The 15,633-nt window shown below is 49.6% G+C and overlaps 6 protein-coding genes across 6 annotated transcripts; 3 read left to right on the forward strand and 3 right to left on the reverse strand.

Moving 5' to 3' along the window:
- Positions 1 to 1,931: 1,931 nt before the first annotated feature.
- Positions 1,932 to 4,769, reverse strand: FVEG_06606 (hypothetical protein; the record flags this gene model as incomplete). The annotated part of the gene is made up of 3 exons (XM_018894989.1): positions 1,932 to 2,303; positions 4,391 to 4,631; positions 4,738 to 4,769. 3 exons carry the CDS (start codon positions 4,767 to 4,769, stop codon positions 1,932 to 1,934), a joined length of 645 nt encoding a protein of 214 aa, XP_018752170.1.
- A 721-nt stretch (positions 4,770 to 5,490) lies between these two features.
- FVEG_06607 (hypothetical protein) lies at positions 5,491 to 6,645 on the reverse strand (the record flags this gene model as incomplete). Its single annotated transcript, XM_018894990.1, has 1 exon — positions 5,491 to 6,645. One exon carries the CDS (start codon positions 6,643 to 6,645, stop codon positions 5,491 to 5,493), a length of 1,155 nt encoding a protein of 384 aa, XP_018752171.1.
- A 1,658-nt stretch (positions 6,646 to 8,303) lies between these two features.
- FVEG_06608 (hypothetical protein) lies at positions 8,304 to 8,822 on the reverse strand (the record flags this gene model as incomplete). The annotated part of the gene is made up of 3 exons (XM_018894991.1): positions 8,304 to 8,457; positions 8,507 to 8,667; positions 8,745 to 8,822. 3 exons carry the CDS (start codon positions 8,820 to 8,822, stop codon positions 8,304 to 8,306), a joined length of 393 nt encoding a protein of 130 aa, XP_018752172.1.
- Positions 8,823 to 9,758: 936 nt separating this feature from the next.
- Positions 9,759 to 11,288, forward strand: FVEG_06609 (hypothetical protein; the record flags this gene model as incomplete). The annotated part of the gene is made up of 2 exons (XM_018894992.1): positions 9,759 to 10,729; positions 10,784 to 11,288. The coding sequence occupies 2 exons, from the start codon at positions 9,759 to 9,761 to the stop codon at positions 11,286 to 11,288; spliced, it is 1,476 nt and encodes a 491-aa protein (XP_018752173.1).
- Positions 11,289 to 13,739: 2,451 nt separating this feature from the next.
- On the forward strand, positions 13,740 to 14,478 carry FVEG_06610 (hypothetical protein; the record flags this gene model as incomplete). Its single annotated transcript, XM_018894993.1, has 2 exons — positions 13,740 to 13,977; positions 14,024 to 14,478. 2 exons carry the CDS (start codon positions 13,740 to 13,742, stop codon positions 14,476 to 14,478), a joined length of 693 nt encoding a protein of 230 aa, XP_018752174.1.
- A 101-nt stretch (positions 14,479 to 14,579) lies between these two features.
- Positions 14,580 to 15,272, forward strand: FVEG_15901 (hypothetical protein; the record flags this gene model as incomplete). The annotated part of the gene is made up of 3 exons (XM_018905130.1): positions 14,580 to 14,592; positions 14,873 to 14,900; positions 15,023 to 15,272. 3 exons carry the CDS (start codon positions 14,580 to 14,582, stop codon positions 15,270 to 15,272), a joined length of 291 nt encoding a protein of 96 aa, XP_018752175.1.
- Positions 15,273 to 15,633: the final 361 nt, after the last annotated feature.

Consider the following 15,633-nt stretch of genomic DNA (forward strand, 5'->3'; position numbering starts at 1 on the left):
GTACTGCTACCGCTCGGTTTGATTGCACATGTAAGAAGCAGAGTCTGACGGGCGAAGACTGATCTTTCATTGTGTCGCCTTGATGCCCTTGGAGGCTTTCTCCAAGGCTGTTGACTCGCTTGGCTGGCCAGGTCCACGGGAACAAAGACCGCATAAATCTTGGTCGCGTGGCGTCGAGCGTGGAATGCTGAGATAATCTTGGAGATCGGCGAAGTTCTTACAAGAAATATATGCCGATAGAGCCCTGTTCAGGTAGCATAATCCATGGCTTGTTGTTGTGGAGGATCCGGTGACTGGGCGGCCGCTGGTTTCTGTGGAGCGGGCCTTAACCTGAGCCTCAATGTGAAATGCCGACGTTTAACCGAAACGGCATGCATGGTGGCGGATGCCATCTGCGATATACGAGCGCGAAAGGTTTTGAAACGCTTCAGCAACAATCAATCCCGCTTTCCTCGTTCATTGGCCTGTGTCAGTCCTGAAGGTTTCATTGTCCGAGTAGATATGCCTCTCCTGATCTGGAAACGATAGTCTTGGTGCCGATCCAACCATGTCATGCTCAAGACGTTTGCGGTGCCTAGTCAACAGCCACAGGGTTAAGCTCAACCTTCTTCTCTAACCCAAGAACCCTTTAATCCGCCCGGCCTATATATCCAAGTTAACAACAGCGATATTGTCTTACCTCCCATTGCCAGTGTCTCATCCTTCTGTCCTGTCGCCATTGGTCCGAATCGTCCAAAACTCTCTGAAGACGGCAAGGTTGACAGTGGAACGACATGGCCGAGGAAGGTGCTTTAGCGTGGACACCTGCCAGTACACAAACAAGGTTTTATGCTTAAAAACCTGTCCAATAGTGACCAGTATCCTGTCCCAATTGGGAAATGTAAATCAACGTTAATCTAACGCCATGGTCCTCCGTTGAGCCACCTATGCACCATGTTGTATCGAAGTTTGGGCCACCGAACCAGACTGACATCGTTGTACTTGCACCGCTGATAATCTTCTTGGTATAGCTGGTACTTTTGTTGACACATTTTGGCACCAGGAGGTAGCCTTCCATGTAGATCCTAGCCCGTGTACTGACCCAAGCGCTCATTATGCCGGTTGGAAAGACATCAACGTCTCAGAATCACGATCCATGTATCGGATGTGACAGCACCACCGCTCGAGGCAACTACAATCATGAATCGTTGTGACCGGAGAGTTTGCGATCATCGTGCACAGATGATAGGCTTCGCGGATGGATGTAATGTATTTGTCGAGTCCCTCGCGAGGGCTGTTCCACAAGCAGTCGCCATATTTGCAATATTGGTATTGAGATCATGCAAAATCGACCATGCGTAGCCTAAGCTTGTTGTCGCTTTCGATAGGGTGTTGTGCCAGTGATCACACTATCAGTCATGCCGTTCAGGTTTTCCCGTGCTGGAATGTTGAACGTCAGTATTTGCAGGCCCACAAAGGCGGATCACTCACACGAGATCTTCCACGCATCTCCGTTAATCCTTGAACCGCAGGAAGCTTACTCTCCGAAGGTGGTCGGATTGTGCAACTTGTGTCTGGTAGTACTGTAATGACATTCCAGCTGCCTCCAATAGTCACTTCGTGCTTTTGTTGCGAATTGGGTCGTGATACTTCTGATGTTGCCAATGGCTCAAACTCAAGTCTCGTACAACTCCCAGGGGGCATTTTGTTGGCTTGCGAGCTTGCAGTCGATCGGGAAACCGGATTGTTTGGAGCATCGCGTCGCTCACGGTGACCCGACTGTTGGGGCTCACTAGGAGACCGGCCTCCAGGAGAAGTAGGCTCCAGAGTTACACGGAGCAATTCGAATCTCACTCTCATCCGTAGTGGCCTTGACATCAGTTTGTTGTGATAAGTCGAAGTCCAGCGTCGAGATCAGGCCTATATCCAACATCCTGGTCGTGCTCGGCCTGTTACTCCTCATCAGGACCTCCAACAACAACACGGGCTCGTCTGGGCAGTGGTTCTTGAAGACGGGAATGTGCCTGGACTACATGACCCACTCGAGACATTCGTTGTACTTTGTCGTTTTCGACACCTTCTTTGTCTTCCACCTCGACCGTCTTCACGTCGATGGTCCCGCACCACTCTCGGAAGTCGACCTCTATTGCGCGCTTTGGGGGAGATTCGGTCATTGACAGTGACGATGCCATTGTATTCTCGCAGTATGCTTGTATCCTGGGACAAAACTCGCGCCGGTGTGAGTCCAAGTCGACTGTTAAGGATAGGCGAAGACTCTGGGGGTTGAATGGGTCGATCTCGATAGTTGTCGTGGAATGCAGAGTCTGATGGGTTGAAAGGATCGTGTCAATAGTGTCTTCTTGGTGTTACGGGCTATTGGAAGTTGTCTTCTTCAAACTGGGACCTCGTCCGACTACCGAGCTCATAACAATGACGCTCGTTGGTGCCAGTCGATGAAGTTTGGGGGCGGGTCATGAGCAGTTCCACGAGAAGGTTTGAACCAGCCGAATTCTTCAGCAAACAATAACAAGTTCTACCGCATTCAGGTGTTGAAGAATACCAAGTCCACTGACTTAAAGACATGTACTCGATGGGGCCATGTTGGAGAGATAGGCCAGAAGACCATCCTTGTAAGCGGAACCGTATGGGAGAATGTGAAGCCAGGGATCTTTGAAATGGATCGTGTAGTATTGCGCCGATCGAAAGTTTCCGAGCAAGCGCTATTGTGTGACCAGAAATCTCATCCGGTCTGTCAAGACCACGTCACTGCTGGTACGCAGACCTTTGCCGTGGGCGCATCGAGTATCAGCCATCCGACTGGAACAGCTTCGCGACGAGCAAACTCACAAGAAGAGCCATGGGCTACGAGGAAAATGCCTCCATGTACCTAGCCGTAGCCGACATGGTGAGGGAGCGAGTTTCGCGGTAGACGTCTCGGCGATGATCTGAGGAATGATGGAGAGGTCCAGGTGCTTCAGAGTAATCTCGGTCTTGCTAGTCGAATGCTTTGCCAACTCCTTGATGCCGTAGTAGTCGGCGATAGCGTTGACGTTAAGTCGAGATGCAATCTGGTAGATACTCTTGTCTCTAGTTTCTGTGACGCTTGAGGGCTGCCAGCCTCATCACTGATCCGTTGACACGAGAAGCATATGGCATAAGCCGGCCTACCGAGGTATCGGCATTCTCAGACTTCAAAGCATTGATGCCACCTTCACCTCAGCCCCTGAAGCCGCAATGGCGTCGGTAGGCTGGCGTTTGAATAAAGAGAGCTTGCTGAGCCCTGAAATCTTCAACCAGGCGGCATCGCTCACTTACCGAAGAGTTGTTCGCTGAGTTCACTTCATATGTGGAATGTCTACCACGGGCAGGACTTTACACAACCGAAGCCGAGCTCTGGCAGAAAGGGATGCGGGAGCAGGAGGTGGCCATTCAGCCTCACTACCCTCAGACACGTTTATGGGCGCAGTCGAGAAGAAGCCACTGTCCTCCTGTAACTCGTATCTCGTTGTATGATAGTGTATGATTTCAACGTTGTATGGACCATAGCCGTCGCATTCGAGTGTCGGAAAAGCAACCGGAGTCTCGGTTGTTCGTCTGGCCGACATGGAGCGGAGCGTCGAGGATGCGGCCATGCTACTCGTGTATGTTTCCGGTGAATCCTTCTCTGGGCATCTAGCTTTGCATGCACGTTCCGTTGGAGAGCCAGCGACGGGTAATTGAGATTTGATGCTTAATATCGGCCACTACCAACAGTGATGCAGTCGGGAGTTGCAATGAAACATCCAGAATGTGAGGTAGCCCTTGAGTCGTTGTAATAAATTCAGGGTGTAAGAAGGGTTCCGGGGTATGTTCGTGAGCCGTCACTTCGTCGATTCGGAGAGGCCGGAGTGTAGCCGAGATCATTCATTAGCTTTGTTGGCGCTTCTTCTGCATGATGGAGATATCTTGCCATCGAGAGGGCCTTGTGAGGTCGCATTTTTGCCTCGTGTGACAGGGAGCTGGCTTGTGATTGTCTGCGACAGGGGGAAGCATTCGAGTATACCGGTGTGCGTCGATGCGGAATGCGCCCAGGCGGTTGTTGGGAATGGGCAATGCGAGAGTTCCTGTGAGTATGGTTTGTCAGTCATGAGAAAATCAGCCTCCCACAGGAAACTTGCCAGCCTTCGGTAATATTGCCTTCGGGAACCATGACTCCTACGTTGAATTTGGCAGATAGCAGTCATCAACGGAAAATGGACACGGATATAGCCGAGAGAGGAGCCAGGACCGGAAGTAATGTCGCGATGGGAGTTTTCGTTAATGTGGAGGGATCATGGTACAAAAGCGAGGTCGGACCTCAGTGTGAAGAGACTACCCCGCTTTGATTTGTGCAATGTGACGCTCTGGAGAGCGCTGAAAATTGAGGCTTCACCTTGACGAAGGGTTGATTCAACTTGTCGCTTGTGTCTTCGTCATCGTCGGGGCTCGGGCATTGGGAGGCATGAGTCTTCTTCAGAATCTGTGAGGGCTCGGGCCGTTCGACGCTGGTTTTCTGGAGGTGTCGGAAGGTCTTCAAATCGTGATTTCTCGTTGCAATTGTGACAGGCTTGGGTTGGTCGCGGAATTGGGAGGGATCCATGGGCACTTGGGAGCGTCGTGTCCGAGAGCTGAAACTGAGATAGACTTATTAGACGGTAAACCAGTTAAGGGCAAGAATAAAATGCAGTATTGATCCTACGCGAGACGATCAATGTCGAAGTAAAAGGACTGTTCACTGACTGAGGTAAACCCGGTTTATGTAAGGTGCTCATAACTGATAACCGTAGTGATCGCTTCCACTACTTTGAATCTTGCGTGGAGGTTTCTGGCTTTGGCAAAGAGGAATGCTTTTCGCGTAGAGGAGTCGGTATGGCCGACATTTGAGGCATCGTGACCTTAGTGAGCACTAGACATGATGGCGACGATCGGAGTGGCTTTGATATATGCTCTACAGCCTTTCGCCCTGCTTCCCCGAGTGTCCTCCGCCGACCTGATCAAAAGCAAGGACCAGACTTTTTCGCCTTTTATGCTTGTGCGATGGTATGACGATTAATTATTTTCTTTTGACGGCTAGCATTGCCAAATAACAAAGGGAGAAAAGGCAGGGCAGCGGCGCGTGGGGAATCACCGACGGATCAAGCAGGCTTGCAGAGATAGCGAAACGAGGGACGCAGGGCGCAGGCGATAACGAGAGCTAAAGGGGGAGCGACAACAACGGGGTTGCAGACCGGCCGCTATCGGCATCACAAAATCCTGTGCATACCCCCACGTGACCGCGGACCAGGAGACGCCGATATCGGACTCATCTTAAGTGAACGTCACTGGCATTGACATAAGGCACACCAGGCAAATGAGATGGCATGCATAGGAAACGCACCATTTATAGCATTAGAAAAGTGAGCATGGATAGTCTAAAAACACATACACTCCTTGAATCACCCTGGCAATGTTCTCTGATCCCAGTTCCCTCAGTGTTGCTAACCCCAGTGCTAACTACTCTCTGAAGAGGCGATCCGATCCATACCCAGGAGAGTTCTTCTTGACGTTCCAGGCTAACTTTGGTCTGTAAAGCCCACCGACGATAATGCGAGGATCCTTGTACTCTGGTTGCTGAGAGACTCCGGCAAGTTTGGTGTCAGTCGTTTTCGACTTAGCTTCGGATGCCCGCGCCGCACGTTTGAGGGAATCGTCGATAGTGCGAAGGAAGGAGGCATCTTCTTGAGAGACGTGGTAAGGAACTATTTCAGGAAAACTGGCGAAGTCTGTTTGGCCATTCGTTCTTTGCTCGTGAAGCCCATGAATGAGCATGTACTTGGCAGGCCCTTCTCTGACAGACCATCGATGGGCCATGAACGATGGAGGCTCATATTCAGCGATCATATTGGGCCCGTAGATCGAATAAGTACGGACGTAGTCGTTTTTGTGGTTGGTGTCATTGAGACGAACAACCGCCAGGAGTAGATACTTCTTCTCTCTACCATCGATAGAAGAGTTGCCATGAACTGGGGGGACGAAGCTTCGGAGGCTGTTGAAATCAATGGGCTGACTCGGATCAGAGTGGTAGAGGGTGCGGATGATGGGAGGTCTGGCGGTGGTCGCCTCGAAAAACTCATCGGCAAAGCTTTGCAGAGTTTGGCCTGGCTTTTGAGCAGGATGAAACTCGAGCAAGGTTGCTTGTAGATAGGTGCCAGCCGCGTCTTGGCTATCCATGTTGGCTTGGGCGGGAGGACTGACGACACGGACGCCTTGGTGAGCCCAAAAGGTTCTCTTCATCAGCGACGACTCGCAGAGGGTATAGAATGACTCGTCGGGTGAGAAGCCCTTGGAAGCGAGCTCTTTGGCCAAGTTGTTCATGGACATGGTTGCTCGCTCAATCTCCTCTGGATAATCACCAAATGGGTGCCATGCGACACGCAGGATGGGATTTTCTTGTTCCGATGACTTCACCCAGTTGAGAAAAGTAGTAGCCCCGGGGTGGCCGAGGAGATGAGCGTAGATGCGTCTCAAGACAACGATGAGGCAGGCGAGACCAGGGCTAGCGGCGATATCATTCGAGCTGGGAGGTCGTCCGTTAAGGATGAGGAGGGTGGTTCTCTGGCCTTGGCTTTTGTTGACATCATAGCAACTCCGGATGTCGGTCGCATCCATCTTGTTATCTGCGGCAGTTTAGATAATTTCAACGACAAAGAACGAATACATTTTGCTTACCGCTTCCGTTGGAGGTTGATGTTGTGAGGAAGAACTTTACTTGGGTGGGCAGAGAGCTGAAGTAACGCTAAGTGGGTGGGGTTTGTGCGACCCAAGGTCTGCAACTCACATCTATTCACTTTGGATCAGACAATCGGAGTGGCTTTACAAGGGCAGTGAACCAGAGACACAACCGGTGGAGCCATCAATGGCTTTGCTTCCCGGTCTGGCTCGCCGCAAACCTGTTTTGACAAGTCCAACATGACGCCAGGGAGTCTCTGGAAAAGGCCGTGAGATAAGAGGCTTGGTTCGCTTGGCCGCAGAGCAGTGGTCTCACCAAGAATCACACAAGCAGTGAAGGATTCCAGCAGATACCTTGAATATGGGACACTTGTCAATTGAGGAACGAGACCTATTACTGTTTGGTAGACAGGGCGTGAGTGGAAGCATATAATGAAGGAGTTAAATCAGAATAAGCCGCGCTCAAGCTTGGGAAGATCTTGCTGTCTATGAACTAGTGAAGATTGCTCGCTGTCCGTCAAATTGAAGAGTCTCGAGCTATACAATGTCTGCGCTTGCTTTTGAGGCACGGGCAGCCGGGTGACTAGTTCTGGAGATGTTGATGTCGAAGATTCATATGCAGACGGTACTGACAGTCTTTGGGAGGAGCTTTGGCGAAGGCAGCACTAGTCGACTGTTGATTTGTGATTACAGCTGCAGTCTAGAGAGAAGAGGAGTTAGTTAACACGGAAGAACAGAATGACTGTAGCAAGGATGCACAAAGAGAAACCTCGTATGTTGAGACCGATTCTTAGATACCATTTATCAATTTGACAGACGTTGCCATTGAGTTTTACTCATTCTGTCAGCGCGGGGACCAGATGTAAGCTACTACGAGACCTCCGCTTGACACATCCATGAGAGTAATTTTCCACCCTCCCTCACGGATGGGGGGTAAAGAAGAGCCAATGAGCGTGATTTGCCGCCCTCCCTCAGAGATGAGGAAGAAAAAAGAGCCAATGAGCGCAGTTGTATCCAAACTGCCCTTTACCCCGCCACACCCGCTTTCAGGCCTCTCATCCACTAACTCCCCTGTAATCATTTTATCTCCCCTGTCAACCACACCCAAGAAATATCAGAATCACATCAACTCACTTTGATTATCTACATTTAACTTGCTGTATTTCATTATATCAAGTTTCTTCCCTCCCTCTTCATATAAGCCCTTATTATTGCAGCCCGGATCGCTTTCTAGAGCATTCCACCGGCAGGAATTCTCCCAATATTTGCGGCTACACTCCCAGGGCTTCAAGAGTGGTGTAGCGACATCTCCAAGTCTATGAATGCGGCGATGGAAAGATTAAAGCAGGACTTACCTCTGTTCAAGAGCCATTGCTACATCTTCGCAGACGATCTGCATAGATAGACGGCTTTCATCCGCTTCAGGATGAACACACCACAAACACCCGGGATCTTCAAGATGGGGGGCAATCGGAAGGTGGTGGCGGTATTGAGTTCATGAGTCAGTCATAAGGCTAGAAAATATACTTTGGGTTTAACATAATGTTGCTTTGTCCAGGTTGAAAGCCGCTGAAGGTATCGTCCGTTGTGATGTGGCACTATTGTCGCTCGGTGTGGATGACTTTTGAGATGTTACGGTAGTAAAGGGATTTGACGACAGTTGAGGCGTTCTTGGGAATATGTTGATGCTGGGTTGCTTCGCGGTTTGTGCTGAGGTGATGGTGAGAGCATGGAGCTGTGAACGGCCTTGATCTGTTTCAGGATGAGTACCGTCTTATTCCCCTATGCGCCAGCTTCGCACATTTCGAAACTGCACAGAATCCAATGCGACGCTGCCAGTCTGTCGTGATGAAACTCGTCAATGATAAAGCTAGACTTGTTCATGGACTCGAACTCAATATCCACCCAGTCTTTCCCATCTTGGTCTCTGTTGGCCTTGGGCCTTGAAAGAAACGTGCTGGGCTGTTCAATGCATTCAGTCCTGAATCTAGGGCCTAGTTTCACGGTATGTATCTAGCATCCCAAGCAGCGAGACGGACCTTTCCCCTTTGTAGTGCCCCAGAACCAGGGATATCGAGTCGGTGACCGGCGAGCGTGTCACATCCCGAGTTTCTCATTCCCTAGCTACCCCAATTTACTGAAATGACCAGGCGGCCCGGAGCGGTACTTCCAGCAATCCTATTACAATCATATCTTCGTTAAGAGTGATAAGGGATAGCAACAAGAGCAGACTTTGCCTTGATGGCTGCAGCAGACAGTCTACCCGCAACTTCTAAAAGAATAGTTATATTTTTAAAAGAATAGCTATATTTTTAAAAGAACAGCTATACTTATATAATAATAGTATACTTATATAAAAATAGTATACTTTTAAAAGAATAGCTATACTTTTAAAAGAATAGCCAAGAAGAGCCTAAAGACAAACTCAGTGTCATTGTCTGAGACTAAAGAGGCTATTGAAAAGTTGAGTTAGACGACGCCTACAGTGGCTTGGGAAATTGAAGATCATGGGGTTCGGTGCCCGGACTCCCAAGATGAATCGATAGGAGGATTCGAAGCACCTATGAAGGACGGCGAGTAAGCGATATTGTCGGGATCTCGCGAATGAGTGACCCGGCAAGGCTCGTCCTGGCACCAATTCAAAAAGTGACCATGGTGTAAATTTGAGGAATGGTTGTGGTGATTGTACTACAAAGGGGCGTGGGAACGTATGAAGCCACGGGGTAATAAAGACAGAGTCTGCTGCCTTAATTTGTTCAGTCTTGGAAGGGCTTGGTAATTGCTGCCCATGGTAATTGAAGTATTCTTACTGCGAAATATATGGCCTATAGTCTTGAATTTTGGCGGATAAAGAGCCATCTCGTCTCTCTGTCTCCTTTGTCTTGACCAGCTTCCTTGGGTCTTTTGTAAAGTTGGCTTGTGAATAAAACCGCTGCGCCAAACGGCCGAAGTTTCCCCGCACGGACTTGAGCTACCACGGCCAGTAGGCCTGTCAATCCCGCCCAGACGGCCATCGCCGGTGAGGTAAAGCCATAGCAACTGCAGTTACAACCATGAGCGCGCAACGCACCCCGGCCGCACATCGCGATGAGCCTAGGAAGCAGAATAAAGGTCGACCGTCAAAATCAGATCGTGTCGCCAATATCCCAGAGGACGCCATCAACCGAATCCAAGCGCGGAGAATGTTGGTAGAGAATCCCCTTCCCAGAAGTCAAGGCGACGATTTGGCTGGCTTTTACCATGACCGTATATCAATGGGGATGGAGATGGACGGTCAATGGGACCCTGAAGACGATGAAGCGGTCGATGAGGAATGGGATCAGTTCGCTCAAACGGCAAAACTTCCAGATTTCGCAAAGTCGACGCGACATGGGTATTTATTGACACTGTTCAAAGTATATCTGCGACTGTACCAGACAACGCCTATTGTGCTCCTCTCTCTGTACTATCAGCTTCGGTACCAGGCAACGTCCATTAATGGGACGGGCCATGGCTGGGTCTTCTGGAAGTCATTCTGTGAGGACCTGACGGCTCTTATGGGGCATCCGGTTTGGGAAGCAAATACGAAACTCTTGGCCGAAGCCTTAGCTTGGACAGTCATATATCGCCTTGATGATCGCCGTCCCTGGGGCGGTAGTCTCGAAAAGCCCTGTCCAGTTCTAGAGTCCGTCTTAGAACAAGTTCGGATATGCGGCGAAAACAATCAACCACTACCAAGCTCTCTTCACGAGATGCACAAATCCGCAAGGCAGCGCGCTTCTCAACGTGGCGTGTCACCCAGTATCTGGTCTGATCTATTCATGAAGATAGGTGAGATTGCTCGTGGAGAGCCCGCCGACGAGCCCGACAACAACTTCCGGATTCTTTTTGGCTACCCGGTTCTGCCAGTCACCCTCGAGGACTTGAGACACCTTAGGGACGCCATTAATGCTACGACTTTGGGGCCCGAGTGTGACTACAGTGTCGGCGACGCCTTGGGAGGCTGGAACGCAGAGGCTTCTGGACAGTGTCTACCGGAAAGAAAGTAGCTTTCCCTCGTGTTTGAGATCTCTTGGAAGCAGGTATTCAAATACCTCAGAATCTCACGTCGAGAACACGATTCCATATCTCCTCATGGCGAGGGCAGCCGGGGTACAGTTGGTCCGAGTAATTCTCAGTTCGAAGATACTGCCTCTGAGTCCGAACTGAGTACTGTCTCCCGACAACGTTCTGTCCTGAGCTCTCGATTACGCCCTGGCGGTGACGGCGGTAGTGAAACTGGAGGTACATTCGATGACAATTTCGAGGAGGAGGCTGAGTCCGACAGTACCCCCGCGCTATGGGCATCCGCTCGTGACGAAATTCATACCTCAGAAGCACTACCTCAACAGCCATCTACAGCGTCCCCTGGCGAGTCTCTTCAGAACAGTCGAGTACTTTCAGAAATTTCAGAATTAAGAAGAGAGAACCGAGAGTTGCGAGATGGTCAGCAGCGTCTATACAAGCTGATGGAGGAAAGCCAAAAGCGACACAACGAATCCATGGGAAGCATCCAGGCGCAACTTCGGGAGTTGATTGAGGCGAACCAGGCATCGAACCTTTAGAACACTCTGCCAACCAGCAAACACCTTTAGAGGGCGGATGGCGCGTCGGAGAGCATCATGGACACTCCTACCTTCGGAAGCGCCTCAGAACCATTAGATTGGCTCTTGTCAAGGTGGCACTTGATATAGAGAATCGGAGCTGTGGATTGGAGAGGACTAGTCGCAAAAAAGGTCAAAGGTACTCTGCTGTGGGTAACTGAAGCACCTGTTTTCGACAACTGACCAGCCTGTTGTCTTTGGCATGGATGGGAATAAGTTTGTGGATCTTCCAAAGGTAGAAATGCTTGCCAGTGTAATAGACTTGCTTAGAATAAAGTGTGGATGTTCTTCGATTAAATTTAACAGGGTAACCTGCGGCAGCCAGTATCAACGGTAAAACCTCACGATGGAACGGTGGATCAGCAAGGGTCCATGTCTGGGGCTTAGCGTATGATCATATTGCCTATTTGAGACGCGACATCACTGATGATTGGCCAGCCTTGGATTGTAAACTCTGTCCGTTGGAAGGCGCTGTCGTAGCGCGACTCCCTCGCAGTAGTCCGGCCCGGATTAGATCAGAACCAGATAGGATTGCATTTGCTGTTGATAGTTGGCGGTATCACATCCAAAGGGCCTTCTTAGTCGCAGTTAATCGATGTATCCTGGAATGATACCTATACCTATCGTCATGCTGCCCCACGGTGATGCAACACAGCGTGTAAGGGACATGGATATGTACGACCACGAGCAAAGTGAGAGCTCATGTCACGGCTTCTCACATATTCTGGACCCAATCAATGTGTAAACCATATCACGAGATTTCCTTGACACCAACGACAGTTACATGGATTAGTAGAACGTGGGTGGATACAGGTGAGGGACAGAAATGGCTCGTTGCTGGTGTCTTGAAGAGGCGGTGTCGAGTTGACTAATGCGTACGAAATACAGTAGACATGAATCACTTTATAGAAGACTTCTATAATATATAGATCATAACAGAGTAGCGAGACCGAAGCTGCCAATGAACTGTGAGAGACGGACAATATTTGTCTTGACTGTTTTTATCTACACTGTGGTAGTAGTCACTAACTTGGTTGAGAACCTCGCCACATCTTTTGAATATCAACTCTAGCAACGACTGCTCTTATACTTGATCATGTTTAAGGTTCAGCGGCATCTACAGAATGTCCTTGATTCCAAGCTGACTTGGCATATCTGATGTAGAAGCGATTGAGCAGACCGTGTAAGTCAAACGACGACCTTCCAAGTCACTGGATGATGTCAAAGCTCACCGAACGGTGATCATTTAACTAGCTGGTAGATGGTGGTACTTTTATTGGTTCTGGTACACTATATATGATAGAATATAGGATAGTTGAGAAAGAAGTGTGAGATTGTGTTCAGGAGATGAAGTGGGAGATGCGTGCGCCGCGCAATGGACGGTATATGACTGGGAGCTTCTGCGGTTGACACATGCTGATGATCGAATACTTGCGGCGGAACCACGTCCCTGTCGGCTCCGGCCCAGAACTGTCGCTTGATTCTTGAGAGGCGGCAGGTGGCTGAAGAGAAGGAGGAGCGTAGTGTCGAAAAAATGACTGTTCGATCAGGGAGACTGTTGATGTTCTTGTTGTGGGCGGCAATTGGACGTTCACTCAGCCGGGGAACAAGTGACATGCAGACTCTGAGGCATCAAGTCAGAATAAACTCCATAAACACACTCCAAAGCTGGATTGACTTGCCTCTGTATCGTTAGGATTGAGGTGCGGTCTCGAATTGGACAAAATCGAGAAGCAGTCGAAGGGGGAGGACACAGGTCTTGGAGTTGGGGCTTAGACCTTTTCGAGATCGATGCTAAGTGTCTGGAAGATATGCTCATTCAGTACGTTGGCAAGCGATAAAAGTACAGCATTCCTTTAACTTCCGATCGATCATGGCGCTAAGAAGACCATGGAGCAAGGTTGGTAATGGGAGTGTGCAATCGTGTGTCGCAGCCGATGTTTAGATTTCGACAACATTGGGGTGTGTCTGTGACGTCGAGGGGATACAGTAAAGTAACCGGGTCTGACGTAGCAACAGGCTCGTATGTGAGACTGTCGTGGTCTAAGAAAGTCAAAGAATACTAGTAAAAGAATCGAGAATGAATGGTGTGAGGAATAGTGGAGAATTGGAAGGGTTTGAGGCTCAAATTTTGGACAGACACCCTTGGAGGACTAGACTAGTCTGGCGGTGCAGATCATCTCACTGCACAGTATCCATCCAAGCTACTACTGTAGCGAATGCACTGTGCTGGGTTTGCAGTGACACAGTGCTCCATGCTCGTAAGTGCAACGTGCAACGCCAAAGAATCTTCCAAAGGCTCCTCTCAGTGTCACTTCAACAAACTAAAGCCATTTAGAATCAATCGTTCAAGTACGCCCAAGTGTCCAAGTCTCTCAAATCCCACTAAATCACATTTCACCACTCAATAAGATGTCAGAACAGCGAACCCCCGACGTGTCCAAGATTGACCATGGAGACTCGCAAGCCCGTGACCGGTACATGATGGCATTTGATGGAGCCATCAATCACTTTAACTACGACAGATACCAGCTCGCGATCAAACTTGCAATAGAGAATGTCTGTGCCGATTTTGAACGAGATGGGTTGTCCACAGTCAGTGTGGCTTACTTCGATTACAAGCTGCACGTGGCTCTTTGGGACATTTACTGTGAGTTGTTCTCCCATACCGTTGCAGCTGGTCTAATCTCTTATAGTTGGTGATCTTGGGAATGACAAGCCTGCTTGCCCGTGGACCGCTCGTCCTGTACAGAATGACCCCAACGACGAACCCGCCGACGATTACATCGACTGGCGCCGCCGGCGGGGAATGGCAGACTCCGCTCAGTCACAGATGGATGTCTCTGCCAACAATCCCGTCTCGCAAGAGGGCGATTCCCAGTACCCGGCTTCGTTATTTGAGAGCCTACAGCGAGTGCGACGCCAGGCTGTCAATTCAGCGAATGTGGCTGCTGAAATGGGGAACATTGCCATCGAAACGCACAAATCGATGGAGAAAGTCCTTGATGAAAAGAGAGTTCTTCAAGAAAAGGTCGCAAGTTTGGAAGAGGAGCTGGCACGCGTGCAGTCCGAAAGGAACAGCCTCAGGTGTCGACTCAGAGACGCGACGTTCACCGCGCCACGTCGCCAACCCCCGAGCTCCAGGCAGTGATCAAGTCACAGATATGTACTCAAGCCTTGGTTTGGCATCTGGTCCTGTTTGTCTTCAGGCAGGTCATGGAAGGTCATTTGTTCTCACTTGAAAACATTTTGATGTTTGTCCCGTGTAAGATCGCTCTGCAAGCCTCAGCAGTCAAGGAATGGCAATGAAGCGGGAAGACTGTCAACAGTAAGCTTCTCCTTGACTCAGCTTAACTATGACTAATCTTATCAGGTTTCCGGGTCTCTCATGAAGACGAAATGAATGTATATCGAGATAGTTTGACCTGTCAATGCAACGTTCTTGAGTACCTAGCTTGCCAGAGGGAGGGAGAAAATCCAGTCTCGCCATGTAAAAGTCGCATTGTCGCTCTCGCTCACATCCCGATAGTCTTTCCATCCCACAGTCACCAATATTGCTCGAGGCCTCGAGTTGTAAGAGTGTTATTTTGAGTTTATATAAGTGCTTCAGATCTTCTTGTGATTTTGTCGCGTACTTAAGGTCCTGGAACTCATCATCTGCTGTTCTGAGGTTATATTAGACTTACAGGCTCCAGTTTCGCTGCGCTTGGTTACGTGGCTGCGACAGACCCCAAGCCCATCGCCCAAGCACCACTCAGACTTAAGGCTCACGACAGCGAGCTTCGTAGCGAGCTTCGTAGACTCTCAGAACGCCTTGCCGAACTTGAAAATAAGGAGTCAAAGAACATCACAAAGTTGACAATGATCACATCGAGTGATTCCATTCCTACGCAAAAGGGCGTGACCCATCAAGACGAGACTCCTCGGAACAAAGAGAAGTCCTGATTCGGTATGTCACAGGCTATCATCGCAACTGCCCTCAAGAATGCAATGAACCGTAATCATACTCTTCAGCCACTGGGACACCTTCCAGCATCTGTGCAAGCTGATACAGAGGGTTCAACTTGCAGTCACACGGAAATCAGTGAACAACAAGCATGGACAAACCCCATTATAGTCAGAAGCATTTTTACATGGGAAAGGCATAATGAATAAAATCACTATGCTTGACGGCATTTCTTGGGGGGCATAATTGTGCAACCAATCGTAGGCATTGTCGTGATTGACTTACTGACCATGTGAGGCTGACGAGGACCACGTCGTGATTCAATGACAAAGGTCCAGCATAACCATCTTGAGGCGGTTT

The sequence above is a fragment of the Fusarium verticillioides genome, chromosome 7, assembly GCF_000149555.1.
Source record: "Fusarium verticillioides 7600 chromosome 7, whole genome shotgun sequence".
Classification (NCBI taxonomy): domain Eukaryota; kingdom Fungi; phylum Ascomycota; class Sordariomycetes; order Hypocreales; family Nectriaceae; genus Fusarium; species Fusarium verticillioides.